The sequence below is a fragment of the Sinocyclocheilus grahami genome, unplaced genomic scaffold (assembly GCF_001515645.1).
Source record: "Sinocyclocheilus grahami isolate Dianchi unplaced genomic scaffold, SAMN03320097.WGS_v1.1 scaffold885.1, whole genome shotgun sequence".
NCBI lineage: Eukaryota > Metazoa > Chordata > Actinopteri > Cypriniformes > Cyprinidae > Sinocyclocheilus > Sinocyclocheilus grahami.
The window spans coordinates 229,200-247,143 of NW_015506064.1; the positions used below are offsets into that span (position 1 = coordinate 229,200).

At 37.0% G+C, this 17,944-nt stretch overlaps 1 protein-coding gene and 1 long non-coding RNA gene across 2 annotated transcripts; one reads left to right on the forward strand and one right to left on the reverse strand.

Annotated features, from left to right (window-relative positions):
• Positions 1-496: 496 nt before the first annotated feature.
• On the reverse strand, positions 497-5,342 carry LOC107563658 (DNA primase subunit 1). Its single transcript, XM_016248592.1, has 13 exons — positions 5,129-5,342; positions 4,750-4,907; positions 4,420-4,526; positions 4,014-4,087; positions 3,783-3,919; positions 3,600-3,658; positions 3,414-3,523; positions 3,083-3,174; positions 2,812-2,947; positions 2,365-2,434; positions 2,129-2,235; positions 1,934-2,032; positions 497-728 (listed from the first exon to the last, which is right to left on the reverse strand). Exons 1-13 carry the CDS (start codon positions 5,235-5,237, stop codon positions 709-711), a joined length of 1,278 nt encoding a protein of 425 aa, XP_016104078.1. The 5' UTR covers positions 5,238-5,342; the 3' UTR covers positions 497-708.
• A 4,960-nt stretch (positions 5,343-10,302) lies between these two features.
• On the forward strand, positions 10,303-17,397 carry LOC107563660 (uncharacterized). Its single transcript, XR_001606123.1, has 3 exons — positions 10,303-10,612; positions 11,428-11,557; positions 17,163-17,397. It is a non-coding gene; the product is annotated as an uncharacterized lncRNA (long non-coding RNA).
• Positions 17,398-17,944: the final 547 nt, after the last annotated feature.

Below are 17,944 nucleotides of genomic sequence, written 5' to 3' on the forward strand. Positions count from 1 at the left end.
ATAAATATTAGTTTAGACGTTATGTGCTTTTTTATAGACAGCCGTTATTTTCATTGCATTGAATAAACAGTTTAATGAGGTGCATTATTTTGCTCATTGTGCCCTGCTGTGGCCTCAGGAGACAGAACAAGTGTTTCCTTACTTATTTAATCTGCATATAAAATATAAGAAAGGAGATATTTGTTTCAATTTTATATTATTTGCCATTTTGTTTGTTAAGACTAAAATAAGTTGTTGTTTGTCTTAATAAATTGGGTAAATTAAAAATAGTGGTTCAATTTAAACCTTTTTTCTACTGCTCCCTGTTTAAGAAAGGTTATTAAAAAAATGTCAATAATTATCGATACCGTTCGATATGAAACATTATCGTGATCATTTTTTTAGTTATATCGCCCAGCCCTAGTCACAACAACCATTTTTGTAATTTTGTGGGGTTTTCCCCCCCTTTTAACCAGACAACAAATATAACAGATTTGTACAAGTTATTTTATTTAGCTGGTAGAAAAATGAAACAAATTCCAAAAAAAATTTGATTTACAAAACATAGAAAATGAGGGGAAACCTATTTCCATTAGAAAAGTAAAGGAGCGCAGTATCACATGGAATCAAACGGTTATAGTTCTTTGTATGTCAAAGTGTCTGTATCCTCAGATAAACACGTAAATGCGTTCTGATAAACAGCTGTTTTATAGTTCCAGCACTTCTGTCTTAGAAGTCCTTCTGAAGATCTGCAAAAAAGTAAAAAAAAAAAAATCATAAATCACATTCAAATAATCAATTAAATAATCTGCACAGTCACATCAACTAGAATCACCATCAGTTTAAGGACGCAATCAACGATAAGCCAATCCTTATTTTCATATCATGGCCAATATTGAAATTATGAACTATTTTGTCCAACTGAATAAAAATAGAACAAAATCAAATCAACTGGATATTCATTTTGATATGGACTAAAGATTACATCGTTTTTTTTTTAAAGACAAACATAGTCATTTAATGCTCAAATCTAAATGCCATATAACCAATAACTGATGTGTCATGCATCCCTAATCCATTTGTAATGTAAATGCTGAAATCAAGTGTATGTGAAAGGACATGAAAGTCAGTAAAACTGAGAAACTTGTTTCTAACGCACCACTCTTCTTCAGCATCTCTCCTTTCCAAGATCGAGCCATTGCCTCCAAAAACCGATCAAAGACCTTCACATACTTGGCCAGGCTGGTCCGCTTATAGTCTACACATAACCAAAAACATGTTTAGCTCAGAGGTTGGCTCCTGAACAATACCAACATGTGAATAAACTGAACCGTCAAACATGATGTTTGCTCACCTCTGATTCTGCGTCGTTCTCCAGCTTCTTGTTCATTCTCCTTGTCCTTTACATCATCTTCCTCCGCCTCATCTGCTCTGGGTCTCTCCAGCTCCTCACAGATCAGACTACAGAGAGACCAGTGAGTCTAGCATATCGAACTTCAGACAAAAGCTCCTCAAGTATTTTTAGAAAGCACTTGACAACTTATTTGGAACAACCTGACAAAGATGGAATCATAAATCACATTCAAATAATCAATTAAATAATCTGCACAGTCACATCAACTAGAATCACCATCAGTTTAAGGACGCAATCAACGATAAGCCAATCCTTATTTTCATATCATGGCCAATATTGAAATTATGAACTATTTTGTCCAACTGAATAAAAATAGAACAAAATCAAATCAACTGGATATTCATTTTGATATGGACTAAAGATTACATCGTTTTTTTTTTAAAGACAAACATAGTCATTTAATGCTCAAATCTAAATGCCATATAACCAATAACTGATGTGTCATGCATCCCTAATCCATTTGTAATGTAAATGCTGAAATCAAGTGTATGTGAAAGGACATGAAAGTCAGTAAAACTGAGAAACTTGTTTCTAACGCACCACTCTTCTTCAGCATCTCTCCTTTCCAAGATCGAGCCATTGCCTCCAAAAACCGATCAAAGACCTTCACATACTTGGCCAGGCTGGTCCGCTTATAGTCTACACATAACCAAAAACATGTTTAGCTCAGAGGTTGGCTCCTGAACAATACCAACATGTGAATAAACTGAACCGTCAAACATGATGTTTGCTCACCTCTGATTCTGCGTCGTTCTCCAGCTTCTTGTTCATTCTCCTTGTCCTTTACATCATCTTCCTCCGCCTCATCTGCTCTGGGTCTCTCCAGCTCCTCACAGATCAGACTACAGAGAGACCAGTGAGTCTAGCATATCGAACTTCAGACAAAAGCTCCTCAAGTATTTTTAGAAAGCACTTGACAACTTATTTGGAACAACCTGACAAAGATGGATGCTGATATATTCAGGATTTACCTGATCGTAGGCACCTCGAAAGGATCAAACGTGTTCAGTTCTTTCAGATCTATTGGCACTGAGATTCGACCTGAAGAAAATATTGAATACAAAAAGATGTTTAAAATCAAACTGAAATGACATTAGCAAGCCATTTTACCTCAAACGTAAAACACATATACAGATGAAACTTGCACCTTAAAACTAGCAATGTGCTACCGTTGAAAAGTTTTGGCTGCATTTGAATAAAAATATAATTTTAACATACTGATTTGCTGCTCAAGAAACATTTCTTATCATTATCAATGTTGAAACCAGTTGTGCTGCTTAATATTTTTGTGGTAACTGTGATACAAAGATTTCTTATCCTTGCTGGGGGAAAAAAAAAAGAAAAGACTGATCTTACTGACCCCAAACGTTTGAACAGCAGTATATAAAGTAAGTTACTCTGGTAATATTTGTTCTCACCTGTCTTAGGGTGTACGCTGAAGGGGCTCTTCAGTAAGTGGTTGACTCCTTTACTGACGTTGACATCCAGGCGTGGGTAACAGTACTGCAGCATGATCTCCTTATCGAAGTACTGACCACCCTTTTTAATACTCGACTTCACAGACACACATAAACAAATGAAAACGACAGGAAACTGAACTAACCTTCCCTGGTGAAAGGCTTTATTTGTCTACAAAGAGGAGATCTCAAGGTTGTTGCGTGGTCAGCTGTGCGAGTAGTTTGCATTTACCTTTTTATGTTCCACCAGAGCGCAGAGTCTGTCCCATCGTTTCATTGGGTTCTTTTCATCCTGATAATAGATTGTCAGGTCCTTTTTGATATGTGTAGTCAGACTTAAAGAAATAACAGTAAACTGGGCTCCTCTTATAAAAGGATCAGTTACACTACTCACATTGTACGCAATGAAAACCTGCTTGTGTGAACAACATGAACAATTTAAGTATTTCCAATATTTTTTGATATGTACCAAAATTGACACAGAATTGTGAAATTTGACTGGTACTGGTAGCGACTACTGAAATACTGGTATTGTAAAAGCACTATGGGAAATGAAAGGATATCTTCAGGCAGAAGAGCGAGCACTTTGTCTACACTCTCCTTACTGCCCAATATGTCCTGTTCCACAATGGCGTATTGTTGGAAATAGCGCTCCACCACAGACAGAGAATGACTAGAACAACAAGAGACTGCAGTTACATCATTTACACATTATGCACTTAAGGAAGTAAGTCATCAGTCCCTCTTACTTGATGAAAGGGTGGATTGGATCTGACAGCACAACTTTTCTCAGAGTCTCCTCACCACCCTAAATAAACATGCACAGGACACACAATTCATTCATTAAATCAAAGCTTTTAGATTACACAGCTGAATATGATAAACAAATCCATAACATTTCTAGGATGATCAGTTATCTGATATTTGAATACCTTGACTAAACTGAGATACTCTGCCACGGCAGACCGTGCCGCCACCGAGAGCTTCCTAGCAGCATCATCACAAACCCAGCAATGCACGCCTCTCCTGCCCGAGTACACCCACAGGAGATGATGGAATCCAAAGTCCTCTGAACCACACAAACAGCACATGTTACAATTGTTTTCATTTGTTGTGATGTTACTGTAAACTGTAAATGTGTGTTGATGAGAAGTTATGCTTACCCCGAAGTGCCCGGTCCAGAATACGAATAGCGATGATCATTAGAGTCCAGCACTTTGAGCAGATATCAGCAGCACTGAAGTAAAAATGTTTTAAAAATAACTGCATTTAAAACACTATTCCATAAGCATCTTATGTATTAAGATGAAAGAAGCTGAGAAGGCATCTGTATACCTGCAGCAACGTCTGACATCGTCATAGTCGGTCATGTCAATGTCAAACACCAGCTCCTTCTCCAGGGCCTGGAAGCTTCCAGACTTCACTGCATTATGTTGACTGGGCTGTCAATCACAGAGCCAGAGAAATTATGATCTTTTCATTTCAATATGAAACTATATTGAATGAATATTCTATTCCATAAGCATCTTATGTATTAAGATGAAAGAAGCTGAGAAGACATCTGTATACCTGCAGCAACGTCTGACATCGTCATAGTCGGTCATGTCAATGTCAAACACCAGCTCCTTCTCCAGGGCCTGGAAGCTTCCAGACTTCACTGCATTATGTTGACTGGGCTGTCAATCACAGAGCCAGAGAAATTATGATCTTTTCATTTCAATATGAAACTATATTGAATGAATATCTCATCAAGTCTTTCAATTAATATGCATACAGTTTTTTTTTAGTCAGAAAAAGCTCAAAAGGCATACGCATAATATAACAATATAAAAAGAAGAATCAAAATGCTGTTTAAAATATGATATTCACCACAGGACATGCCAGCTATAAAATAATCACCCTGTGGCTGTAGACTGCTCCAATATCAACCTTGTAGGGAACCATTTTCTGCATCTCTTTCTCCAGCTCATTCTGAGTGGTGAAGGACTGATATCTCACATAAATGTCATCTTTTAGGGTGAAGGAAAACTCACGGTTCTGGAAGTAGTTTTTAGACACTGCAAGAGGCAAAATTAAGAGACGAAGGAAATTAGAAATGTTGAACTAGACACGTAAACATGGTTACATATAAAAAAAATACGCATGCAGAAACCATACTGGTTCAATTAAAACGATAAAGATCGACTTTTCATTGTAAACGCACAAACTACTGAAAACAGCATTTTAAAGACCAGCGAAACGCTCGCTGTGTGATCTCAGACGTTAGAGGTTTACTTACCACCGCCATAACTTAACCAGCGATAGTACTGCGAAAACGGGAACAGTCTGCGGTAATAAAGCGGCAACAAGTCAGGCAAACAAGCTGGATCATAATCTGAAGTTGGCATCCTTAAAATGTTCAGTGTTTGTTCTCAATGACAGCTGAAACTACAGGCAGCGCGGGAAAATTCACGTAAATAGGAAATGACGCACTTGTTCCTTGGTCTTCTTCTGATGTTTAATGGCGGTTGGCGAGTAGTTGATGTTGTCACGTGACACGCGTCTTCACAACAGCGCCCTCACTACTGCGCGAACATCAGCACTGCTTCACGTTATTCTTACCGCTTTCATCGGCGTTTTAACGTTGATTGGATCAACAGCTCAGAGGCGGCTTCGGTCAGCTGCTCGCAGATCACGGATTTTTTAGGATTACTGATAAACTACTGTCATTTGATTTGTATTTGTTATTTATTTTAATTTGAGTTAAATTGTCTGAATATGTCTGTATAGGTTTTTTATTAAGTTTTTTTAATTGGAGTTATTTTAATACTTCAACAAACAAAATGGAAACGAAATAATATATTGAATTTATAAATACGTGTGTGTATATATATGTGTGTGTATGGTTGTACATACACATATGTAGCGGTTGTTTTTTTTGGCGTTTGGCTTAGTGTTCTGTTAGAATCGTTATTATACTCTTGTACCTTTTGTTCTTTACTATTTTGAATTGTTTTTAGCTTTATGAAATCGTTGTAGTATGCATGTGTCATTTTTATTTAATCTCTTTATTTTTAAAATGTGTATAGGTAGTATTTATAAAGTTTTAGCTTTGGATCGGTTTTTAGTTGTTTTAATACTAGTTGATTGCTTCTGTTGTCCTCATTTGTAAGTTGCTTTGAAAAAAAGCGTCTGCTAAATGACTAAATAAATAAAAGATCAGGCCTTGGTCGACAGCTTGTAAATCATTTATCAAATAAGGTAAGTACAATCACCTATTTAGCTAGCACATTTTACCTCAGAATAAAAAGTCATGTCTGTGAACACCATGACGGGCTCATTTGGAGCAACGAAATAAAGTAATTTACTGTTATAAATAAATGCAGAAAAAATACACAGGACAAACATAAGACATGAATCAATGAATAAACTTGAATTAATACATAATTGGATAGGGAGAGAATGAATACATACAATATATACATAGCCTAAATAAATATTAGATAGATATAATATAAATAAATTACATTAGTAATATAAACAAATACATATTCTAAAAAAATAATAATAAATATATATATACACACACACACATTTACAGACTGTGAGCCCTACAACCTACTGCCGCCTGAATGCTGCTGTGCCAATTCTTCGACTGTATTTGGAAGATGGATCTGACCTCTGTCCAAACCTCTGGCTTTCACGACAGTCCATCACGTCCCTCATCGCTGCTTTGAAGTCAGATTCTGACCATGGCTAGGAAAAAGATTTTGAGGTGCTGGTGTTTCTCTACTGGCTGGCCCACGCAGCATCATACAGGCTGCGAGAGAGGGAGAGAATGAATACATACAATATATACATAGCCTAAATAAATATTAGATAGATATAATATACATAAATTACATTAGTAATATAAACAAATACATATTCTAAAAAAAATAAAATAATAATATATATATATACATACACACACACACACACACATTTACAGACTGTGAGCCCTACAACCTACTGCCGCCTGAATGCTGCTGTGCCAACTCTTCGATTGTATTTCGAAGATGGATCTGACCTCCGTCCAAACCTCCGGCTTTCACGACAGTCCATCACATCCCTCATCGCTGCTTTGAAGTCAGATTCTGACCGTGGCTGGGAAAAAGATGTTGAGGTGCTTGTGTTTCTCTACTGGCTGGCCCACGCAGCATCGTACAGGCTGGTGTCACTGTGCTTTGACATCCCAAAGTCCACGGTGCATGACATTCTGCACAGAATCAGCAGTGCAGTCATCAGAATTTTGAGGAGGCTGATCACGTTCCCGACCCCGGATGACCTGGAGGCAGTGGGGGCAGGTTTTGCGCAGCTGGCTGAGTGGCAGTGGAGGCAGGTTTTGCCCAGCTGGCTGGATCTCCAGTTTCCCACATGCGGTGCAATAGACGGATGCCACATCCGGATCAAGCCACCAGCAAGTGATGCCCCATGCTATTGTAATAGGAAGCTGTTCCACGCTGTTCAGCTGCAGGCCATCACCGACCACAAGGGGAAGTTCCTCCATATCTTTGTTGGATATCCCGGGTCTGAAAAGCACAATATCAAGACAGTCAATTACATTCACTAGATTACTGCATTACTATGACATGGAAAAACATTAGCATGATCAAATCATGAACTACTAAAATTTGGGGTGAACTAATAATAATAAAAAAAAATCTTACTGTATATTTTTGTTTTAGGTTCTCCCGCTTTCTTTTGACTTGAGCGGCAGAAATGTTGCCCTCAAGTCCCTGCTCTGTCACAAAAGCTCTGATTATTATATTTCCTACTTCTAACAAACTCTTGCAACAAACACCTTGCTGGATATGTATAATTACACCCACTAATTTTTACCCAGTACTGTAGTCCTAATTTAATGTGCCTTAACCATAAGGGCATTTCTCCCATTTCAATAAGCAAGGCTGAAACTGGGGAAGTTCTGAAGGCCCCACAACAAATCCTCAAAGCCCTTGTTTGCACTGCATCTAACCTATTCAAATCAGTACTAGAAGCAGACCCATATACAAATGACCCATAATCAATAATGGACCTGATCATGGCCTGATAAATTAGTAATAACGTCTCCCTATTGGCAATATGACGCCTTCTCTCTTCTTCTTCTTCTTATTCGTTTTTTATTGGCGGCTCGCAATCACCAATTGAGCATTACCGCCACGCCTCCTCTCCCGTGACCTCATACGCCTTATTCAGCCCGCCGCCATTTTGATTCGAAAACGAGGCTGTGAGGGTAAACAGGAAATCACAACAACAGGACATGGCTGTGTGGACTACAAACCTGTCATGTCTTCCTCCACTTACTCTCAATGTTGTGGAGTCATGGGCGGACGAAGGATCAAAAATTCCCAGGTCTATCCTCCTGAAGGGTTACAGCAACTGGATCGAAGGTTATATCCACGATGTTGAAGGAAAAACATACCTTTTCGACTTTCTTGTGAGGTTAGCTTTAGCTTAGCATGCTGCATAGAAGATCGCGACGTTACACACTGATTGTATGTGCTAACATTAGCCTCTTAGCCAATTCAAAGTGTTGAACTGTAGTGTTTGATGTCCATGATACCTGTGGTTTACAGTGAAGAGAAACGAAGCAGGCTGTAGTGTTAGGGCCCAGTTCTTTCGCTCGATGCGAAAGAACGAGGCGCCTTACAACATAAAGGTATTTTGTGTTGTTGTAAGCAAATTTCTGTACCCTCCATGTTCAGGACGGTTCGAGTTAGGTTCAAGGTTTGGTCCTTAGTTTGTTTTTGGAGCTTGTTTGTTCGGTCGTTCGTTCATACTAAATACCAGGTGTTTCCAGTAAGCCACGTCATAATACAATGCGACTTGTTACGGGTGATATGAATATGGTCTCAAGTAGTTTTTCTGATGTATAATGTAGCAAATATATTTATTTATATAAGTACCGGGGACTTTTCCAAACTTTTCCAAAACAGTTTAACCATTTCCCAGAGTACAATAATCTTATTTTTAAGATTATAATTTACCCAACACTTGTTATAACGTAAGTGTGTAGCTTAGTTATCCACTATGGTTTGGAAATACTTTTAAGACAAAAGGACATTTTTGGGGTTAGTGATTTTAAAAGAAAAAAGGTCTGTAAGTGGATTTTCATTTTAAAAACACCTGATATTTTGTACATCTTGTCTTGAAATGTGGGTTATGGTTAGTTAATAATGGCTTTGTTAATAACAATGTTTTGTTGCAGGTGGAGCTGTCTAAAGAAAACCCGTATATCCGAGCACTTGTAAAGCAGGATTGGGGCACTGTAACCATTTACTGGGACTACTTTACACACTGGCTCACTACCTAAAAATGGGACATAAATCTGTACCACCAAGAACAAGTAAAACCTCTTTGCCTCAAACATGGCATGTGCCATCAAGAACATTAGGACTAAAGCCAAAGCCAATCAGCACAGTATCGGTTTCCAAAGTAAAACCTCCAGATAGTAGTACCCATAGAGTAAAACGCACAAGTGAGGGAATTCTCCCAAATGTTTACTGCCCAGTCCCATTGCCCTGTGGTGAATCTGAAGAGAATCTGAGGGAAAACCTAAAAACCTCAGGCAGCAGAAGCCACATGTTTAAATTATTAACCGCCAGTAACCAACAAAAAAAAAACTTGTCACCACAGAGTTCGGCGACTTACCTTTAGGGTCTGTTTTATCCTACCAGTTACCCCAGCAGACTGTGTCCTCCTGTTTAACAAAAACATCTGTAATCTTAAAATCAGTTGTTGTGCATTAAAAAACAACTGATTTTATGATTAAGACCGTAATTATTATTATGACTTCATCAGCGAAAAAGAATAGAGAGTAAAAACAAAAAGTTAATGATAGGGGCCATCAAACACTAATAAAGATTGTGAACAAACAACACAAAACAACTTACAGAAATATTGCCTATTTTGCAGGTGTTCACATTATTTTGTCCAACCTCTGTTCTGTCATTGATTGAACTATACAACTTACATATCACGCTTATATGACACACAAAACTTATATAGTAACGTTATGTATTTACGTTCATTTAAAATCACCATTTAAACAGCAAATTCATTCATTTTCCCCATTTCTGCTCTCCTTTCATCTTCCTCATGTTCTTCCTCTAAATTACATCTTCCTTGTCTAGGGGAAGTCGTGGCCTAATGGTTAGAGAGTCGGACTCATAAAGGGGTTGACCTCAAACAGTACACAGCAAACTATTAAATATATGTTATCTCTTTTGATCGCCTTCTCTCCTACTGTTTTTCGAATACTATGAATTCGGACATACTACTCGCCTCGCATACTATATAGTATGGAAGCATGCGATTTCGTGTTGGTTTTCTTCTTCTTCTTATAATGTTTAATGGCGGTTGGCAAACCAGCTTTTGGTGCATATTCCGCCACCTACTGGTGTTTATTGGTCTCGCGACCCGGCTGCTGTTTTCTACTTGCTCTTCTGCCACCTCAAGGGTAGGGAGATAGTGGGTTATGATTATGTTGAATCATGATGATTAAATTCACTGGTGGACTGTCCACACACACCTGTTTAGGGTGTTTCTCCTTTAGGACCGAGGCGCTACAACAGGCTGAAGAGGAATACACCGATGTGTGGTTTAAATCAGGCGAACTCGCGCAGGTGTACAGTTTGGCCCTATAAAGTTTTTGTAAAGTACTTATTTTCCAAGGAGACAGTGCCAATGAAGAACTTGAAAAATATGAGACGTGATTTGTGAATAAGCAGCGAAAAATCAGGTAAATATCAGGTGTGAAAAGAATATGTATACTTTTTACTGTGTCTAGTTTTCAGTCCTCATTATTGTCAAATTATGCAAGAAAAGGGAATTGATTAATTGTGTGCATTAAGGGTAATTAAATGCTAACTGTGTAATTAGCCTTAGCCAAACAATGGAGTTGGACGTCCAAAATGTTATGTCATTTTCCAACACCAAATTTGACTAAACACAATGCATCACTGGTAGAAATGATATTGTTTTCCTTTTTTTATTTTTATAAATATGTCAATTCTCATGCGATCCATGTGAATACACTACTGAACATTGTTAGCAAACGAAATAAATAACATAAGAGTGTGAATAGTGTGTTTAAAGGGGTAGTTCACCCAGAAATGAAAATTATGTCATCATTTACTCACCCTAATGTCGTTCCAAGCTTGTAATACTTTGGTTACTCAATCTTTAAACACAAATTAAGATATTTTTTAATGAAACCTGAGAGGTTTATGTCCCTCCATTGAAAGTCCGGGTAACCAAAACTTAGAAGACCCAAAAAGCTCATAATGAGATTGTAAAATTAAGCAGTTTATTCCAAGTGTTGTGAAGATATATGATCGCTTTATATCGCAAACATATTTACTTGACAGAATTTTTATCTTTATCTTTTTTTTTTAAATCTCTTTTAGATACTTTTTGTAAATGTTAGAGGAAAAAATATGAAAATATTATTTATGTACTAAAATACAGTGGCTCACAGAAAATTAGTCAACCTTTTATAATATCTGCATTCAGCATAAAACCATCAAACACTGAAATGCTTTTTTTCATTTTCAGAGTCTTACCACAGGAGGGCAGGAATTCCTTGAGTAGTGGACAGACTGCGACACAGTCTGCATGCATATTGATAATTCTGCAGCTAACACTGGCTCCGATCTGCTGAGTCCACAGTCACCGCAGTAAACAGGTGAAGGTATATAAATGTTTGAATATGATGCCTGTGTCTATGTAAAGATGTGTGGGTATAATGTTGCACTGGGCCGTCACAAGGAATATTATCCCAGGCCTTTGTCCGCTGCCAGTAAATGAAGGGCACCTCTAAGGCATCCTGTGATGGAAGGGGAAAAACACTGTCCCAGGCCTCATGTACTGAAACAGATATTGGAATGTGTGTTTTTTGATAAAGGGTCTTGTTGCTGTAAGCCTCTTGCAAACTCTCTTCATATTCATAGTGACATTTCATAGCAAGTACCTGAAGGTAAATCCAAATGGAGTGCAGCTCATAGGAACTCTTGTACAAGTGAGAGCCCTCACAGAGAGAGTCTGACTGAGAGCACTTGTGTCTGAGTATACTAGTCTCATTTACACCTCTCACTGTCTTTGTTTATTTAGTGTTGAATTCAGTACGTTCACGTTAATCAAGGCCTATGTGTTCCTTGTATATGTTAGAGGATTTAACTTCTGTCAGCAAGTTTCTATATTAATTACTAGCAGCTTCCTGAGTGGCTCAGCAGAGACACGTTCATGTAGCAACTGGTCAAAGCTATTTCAGGCATAATACTCTTCCCTGAATAAGTGCTTTTCCTGTCGTCCTTCGGGGATCCATTTTCAGCACTTTGAGTAAATGTCTTCCTGTTCTTGAAGAAATACAATCCCCTAATAGCAGAGCATGTTGTCATACTATATGGGGTAAGCTGTCACAATGCAACCTGAAGACTTTTACAATGTTGCAAATCATTTTTCTTTCGAATAAATGCTGTTATTTTGAACTTTCTATTTATCAGAGACCCACATGTGTATCACAGTTTCCACATAAATATTAAGCAGCACAACTGTTTTCAATATTGATAATAATAAGAAATGTTTCTTGAGCAGCAAATCAGTATATTAGAATGATTTCTGAAGGATCATGTGATGATGCTGAAAATACAGCTTTGCATCCATCACAGGAACCATACAATTACGTGGAATTAATTAATTGTGGAATACAATTAATATTCCACAGTATTACTATATTTTTTTACTCCATTTTGTTCAATGCATGGTAAGCACAAGAGACTTAAAAAGATTAAGAAAAAATAAATTCCAACCGCATACTTTTGAATGGTACTGTAAAATTTATAACAATTTATAAAATGTCCTGACCTGAAATGTATTTATAAAAAATGCTCGTCCTGAGAATGCAGGTTCAGGTTTCAGTTAAAGTCTACCTTTATTTTATTGTTGGCTTTCACCTGAGTACATGCTAATGTGGTTTAATAATGTTCACTGGTTTAGCTATATTGCAAAAAATATACTGATTTTGAAAGTTTGGAGCACAGTGCTTGAAACCCACATACAAACTACTGCTAGAGAAAGCACACATTTGTGTAATTCGATTTTTGACTCAAAACCTCATAATTACTGAGTTATAGTTCTTGTAACAACTTCTCGTGTGACAACTAGCTCCTACATTACTGAAATTGCAGCTTGCAAACCTCTTTTTAGTGTATGTTTGGCACAGAGTCTCTGTGTTGAGATAAATAAAATGAGGTTGGCGGTGCAAGCTCAGCACCACCTTGTTTACTTGATCAGCCTTGACAAAAATAGACTGTAATGTTTGTCTTATAACAATGGCTGTTGTTGCGGGGCAGGATGAGGGTCTGGTAGAGAAGCATGAGAGGGGAGAGAGGCTTATCTGGGCGACAGGGTGAAGCATGTCAGAGCTTCAACTACAGAACTCCACCGACACACGAGTCTATTGTTCAGTTCACATCCTCCTCCTCCTGCAGTGGTGTTCTCCGTGTGTGGGTGGAAGTGACTTTTTTCCTCAGTGGAAAATCTCAAAGCCGGGCTTCCCTTTATCAGCCCTTCCTTCTGAGGAAGAAAGAGAACTTCCTTCAAAACAGTTTCCTTCAAAACAAACTTTGTTTGTGCTGGAGAGACAGGCTCTGACACACTTCTGATCTAAGGAGGATGCCTGCCGTTTGAGTTTGAGTTACAGGTAACATCGATTACTAATGGTACCTCACCCAGCAACAGCTATCTGTATTATGAACATTAATATGCAGTCTTGATCATCATTTGCGTTCATTCAAATCAAATTAATTTCAAATGGGGTCATCGCACAGAAAGGGTTGCATGGATACGGTTTCAATTACTGATAAACGCAGGGCGCAGGTGTTAATTAAAATGTACCGTTTTAGTTGGCCAGATAAGCGACTGTTTGCCGCTTTCATCTTCACACTGAGAATGTACGTGCTCAAAAGAGAGATGTTAAATATTTTATTTCGTACGATTTTTCTCTTTCAGGCCATTGAAAAGTAAATCCGTGCACCTACACATAGACACACTTGCACTAAGACTTTGCTGCTGTTGCTATGACTACATGATTTCTGCAGTAAATGTGTTGTCTGACACTGTAAAGTCAAAGAGAATACTCATGTTTTCATATCTACTCCTGTCTTTTCTTTCTCTCTCACATACTTGCTCTTCTCAGGCCCACTCAAGGTTGTGGGTAATTATGATTACAGCTTTGTGTGATTTTGATCATAAAGAGCTGCCTCCAGTACCGATCTTTCTGGATATGTGGGTTGTGAACTGTCTACAGATAACTAGCAGTCATGCTCTGAATATCTAGAATTTTACTTAAATCTATGCCAGTTTTCAACCTTTGGATCCCTTGGTGGAAATTAATGTTCATATTAATGTGTTTGTTATGATGCTAAGGTTTAGGGTTGGGAATTGTAAGAAATTTGGTCAAATCTGTCAAGTCTTTTTAACAGACTGGTAATATCAACAAATTCAACATGTTATTTAGCAATTTTTGCAAAGCTAATTATTTTTTTCTGAACAAAAATCAACATGTCTGCTTTCTCTGGGAGAATGCAGGACCTCTTCTGCTGTGTCAGGTTGAACAGCTATTAAAATAATCGTTAGTTATTGTGCATAGTAATATACTTGATTATGTACCTTATATTTTAATTGTACTAGACAACTAACTTTAAAGTTACTTATAATATTACACAGCTATTAAAATAATCGTTAGTTATTGTACATAGTAATATACTTGATTATGTACCTTATATTTTAATTGTACTAGACAACTAACTTTAAAGTTACTTATAATATTAATATATAATATAAAAATATTTTATAATGATATATGATATATAACACACACACACACACACACACATACATACATATATATATATATATATATATTACATTCTTTAAAATGATGATAATCTAAAAAGTTTTTAGATTTCTTAATTATTAATAAATGTAATTGAATTTAGAATATTACATAATATATTACATACAATTGTATTTTTGTTTTGCATGTATTTTTTTTTTAATATTAAATTAGTTTTTAGTAATTGGCAGTAATTGGCAGACCCTCTGCAATCCCACCTTGGACCCCCTGTTGTAGACCCTGCTTTAGTATATATATATATTACATTCTTTAAAATGATGATAATCTAAAAAGTTTTTAGATTTCTTAATTATTAATAAATGTAATTGAATTTAGAATATTACATAATATATTACATACAATTGTATTTTTGTTTTGCATGTATTTTTTTAAAATATTAAATTAGTTTTTAGTAATTGGCAGTAATTGGCAGACCCTCTGCAATCCCACCTTGGACCCCCTGTTGTAGACCCTGCTTTAGTCCGTATCAGTCTGTAGCTGCTCCAAATTCTCTAAAATCTCTAACTTTGTCTTCAGTGCTTATGCTGATAATGATAAGCTATGGAAGCAATTTTCTTAAAATATATCTTTAATCCTCTATTCATTGTCTGGCATATCATCGGTTGCTGTGATACATGATTGATAGCATATTATACACATGGAATTGCAATCAGACTTCATTGTTGTATATCATTGTTTGTTTCCTGGTTTTACAGGAAAAGATTGTATCAAAGTACAAAAACAAGTTTCCAATATCTGCATGAAATTGCAGCATATACAATAATTTGGAGAAGTTGCTCTACTCTGCTGTGATTGTGGGCACTACTGCATGTGTAATGCACCCTGACCTGACCTTAGTTATTTACAGTGTCACACCATATGTCAAAATTTGTCCTTAAGAGACATAAATCTCTCTTTTTAGTATCATATCCAGATTATCACATACAGTACATGCAGCTTTATCTTCATAAAACAGACCGTATTATATAGGATTAGTTAACTTGTACAGGCACAGGTCAATCAGAAGTCAAGAACCTGAGCCCAAGCATGGGACATCTGGACAGTTTAAAGCTTATAAATAGGTCAGTTTTTTTTTCTTCAGATTTTTATACACTAAATCATTGTTCTTCAACCTCAGCTGTAACCAGCAAAAACCCTGTGCTACTTTAAACTCCAGACATGCATAGCCATCCTGACATGTCCAAATACAACCCACACCTTTATCCTTCTCTATGGCCCAGAGACCCAGATGCCATAAAACCACGGTTGGCTAATTAAACAGCCAGATATGCTCATCCATTATCAGCATACCTCTGGGGTTCACCGTGACACACTGTACATATGTGTGAGAGTGAGTGATGGTGGGGGTTGGGTTTACCTCGTGGGTTTTCGGGAAGCCTTGGGGACCCCGTTGGCAAGAAAAAGCCCATGGCAGTGTGAGAGGAATGCTCATATGAGGGCACATGTGCGGTTGCTTTGTTCTGTTGCCAACGCAGCAGAAATCAGCTGTGCAAGACTCTTGCAACACTACCATATTAAAATCATCAAATGTAGTTGCAAATATGACTGTTTCTTTGGCAGAACACAAAAGAAGACAATCCATGTTGTTTTGGACCCCATTTACTTTCATTGTTTTTTTTAAGGGTTTTCCAAACAGGGTTTGGAATTATTATTATTATTATTATTATTATTATTATTATTATGATTGAAATGTTAACTTAAAATCTTTAATTGTACTTATATTTTATATATTTTACAAAGGTATTTAAAGGTAATTGAAATGTTAAAATCTGTGAAAATTAGCAATAAAATATTCAAAAGCATCTGATATATACCCAATATTGTCTGATACTGATACATGAAAAGATTTGATAACCAATATGCTGCTGATGTATCATGCGTTTTTAAAAAGGACGTGTAATATAAATCAGAAATGTATGATGATGTGAGTTGAGAGGTTTCACATTGTTTATGCTAATATATGAATAAATTTAATATGCTGATTATGTACATTAATTTCTCCTGAGGCCACGAGGCCAGCAGTTGTTCTTGTGTGTGTGTGTGTGTGTGAGAGAGAGAGAGAGACATGCTTTCTGTGCTGTTTCAATACAACAAGCACAGTCAATACTCTGATAATGTAAGTATGAGCAGGTGAGTAACACAAGCAGAAAAGGTGCATAAGAAAGAGTAGACGGCACATTTGAAGGTCTGAACTCGCATATGGTTCTAGACTATCTATGGCATTGTTAGCATTGGAGTCACGGTGGCTGGTTTGATGGCTGCGTGTGTGTGTTTGTGTGCGTATCTCTATAGCAGACTGCAGCTCGTCAGTAATTGGAGAGTATATTTCATTCCCTCCTTTACTGATTTCTCCCCAGTTTCTCTCACTCACTAGGTTTCTGTCTGTTGGATGTGAGGGATTGGTAATGAGCTGGCGTTCTGTTATTCCCTTACTTGACACCCCAGAGACCTCAGAGGAGAGAGGGACTGGGGCTGTTTGGGTGGAGAAGACTTCAAGCAGCTGGATGATGGAGCTCTTTCCTTAAGCATTCCCTCTCTGATGCCGTATTTTTCTTTCATAACGTTCCTCTTAAAATCATGCTTAACAGACTGCTGTTTTATCCAAGTTATATCTTTTCCTTTTCCTAGAAATGTCCTTTGAAAGTCATGCCTTAACCTGTGACTGGTCAAGGTTGACTTGATCTAATGCATTAAATGAAAGAGCTGCACATGGTGTGGTACAAGCACTCTTTGTTTATTAATATACTATAGTGTGAACATGCACACTACCGTTTAAAGGTACTAGACTAAAGAACTGACTGAGGAACACGATGTAGATAAGTGCTTTTGAACTGGTTTTGCTTCAGGATGTAGAATTTCATTGGAACTCAAGTGCTGACCCAACACAATATACCAAAATTACAAATCTAATCAATAAAACAATTGATTAATCTATTTATTATTAAAAATAGTTGTAATATTGTTTTATATGAAATTAAACATTTATATTAAAAACGTATATTAATATATCTACATTGCAATTTATTAATACCAAAAACTCAAGGGTTGTAATGCTTCTCGCTGGTCAATAATTGCTTGTCAGTAATTTACAGCATACATTTCTGCCTAATTTGATTTCTTCTATCAATTGAGAGATGGATTTCTGCCCAAATATCA

Bases quoted from the DNA above. Each gene is read 5' to 3' on its own strand.
- LOC107563658 (XM_016248592.1), bottom strand. From the start codon at position 5,237: ATGCCAACTTCAGATTATGATCCAGCTTGTTTGCCTGACTTGTTGCCG. The intron at 4,088-4,419 runs GTATACAGATGT...TTTTTACTTCAG, and splicing joins GATGTCAGACGTTGCTGCAG to TGCTGCTGATATCTGCTCAA. The intron at 2,033-2,128 runs GTGAGCAAACAT...GGTTATGTGTAG, and splicing joins AGAACGACGCAGAATCAGAG to ACTATAAGCGGACCAGCCTG.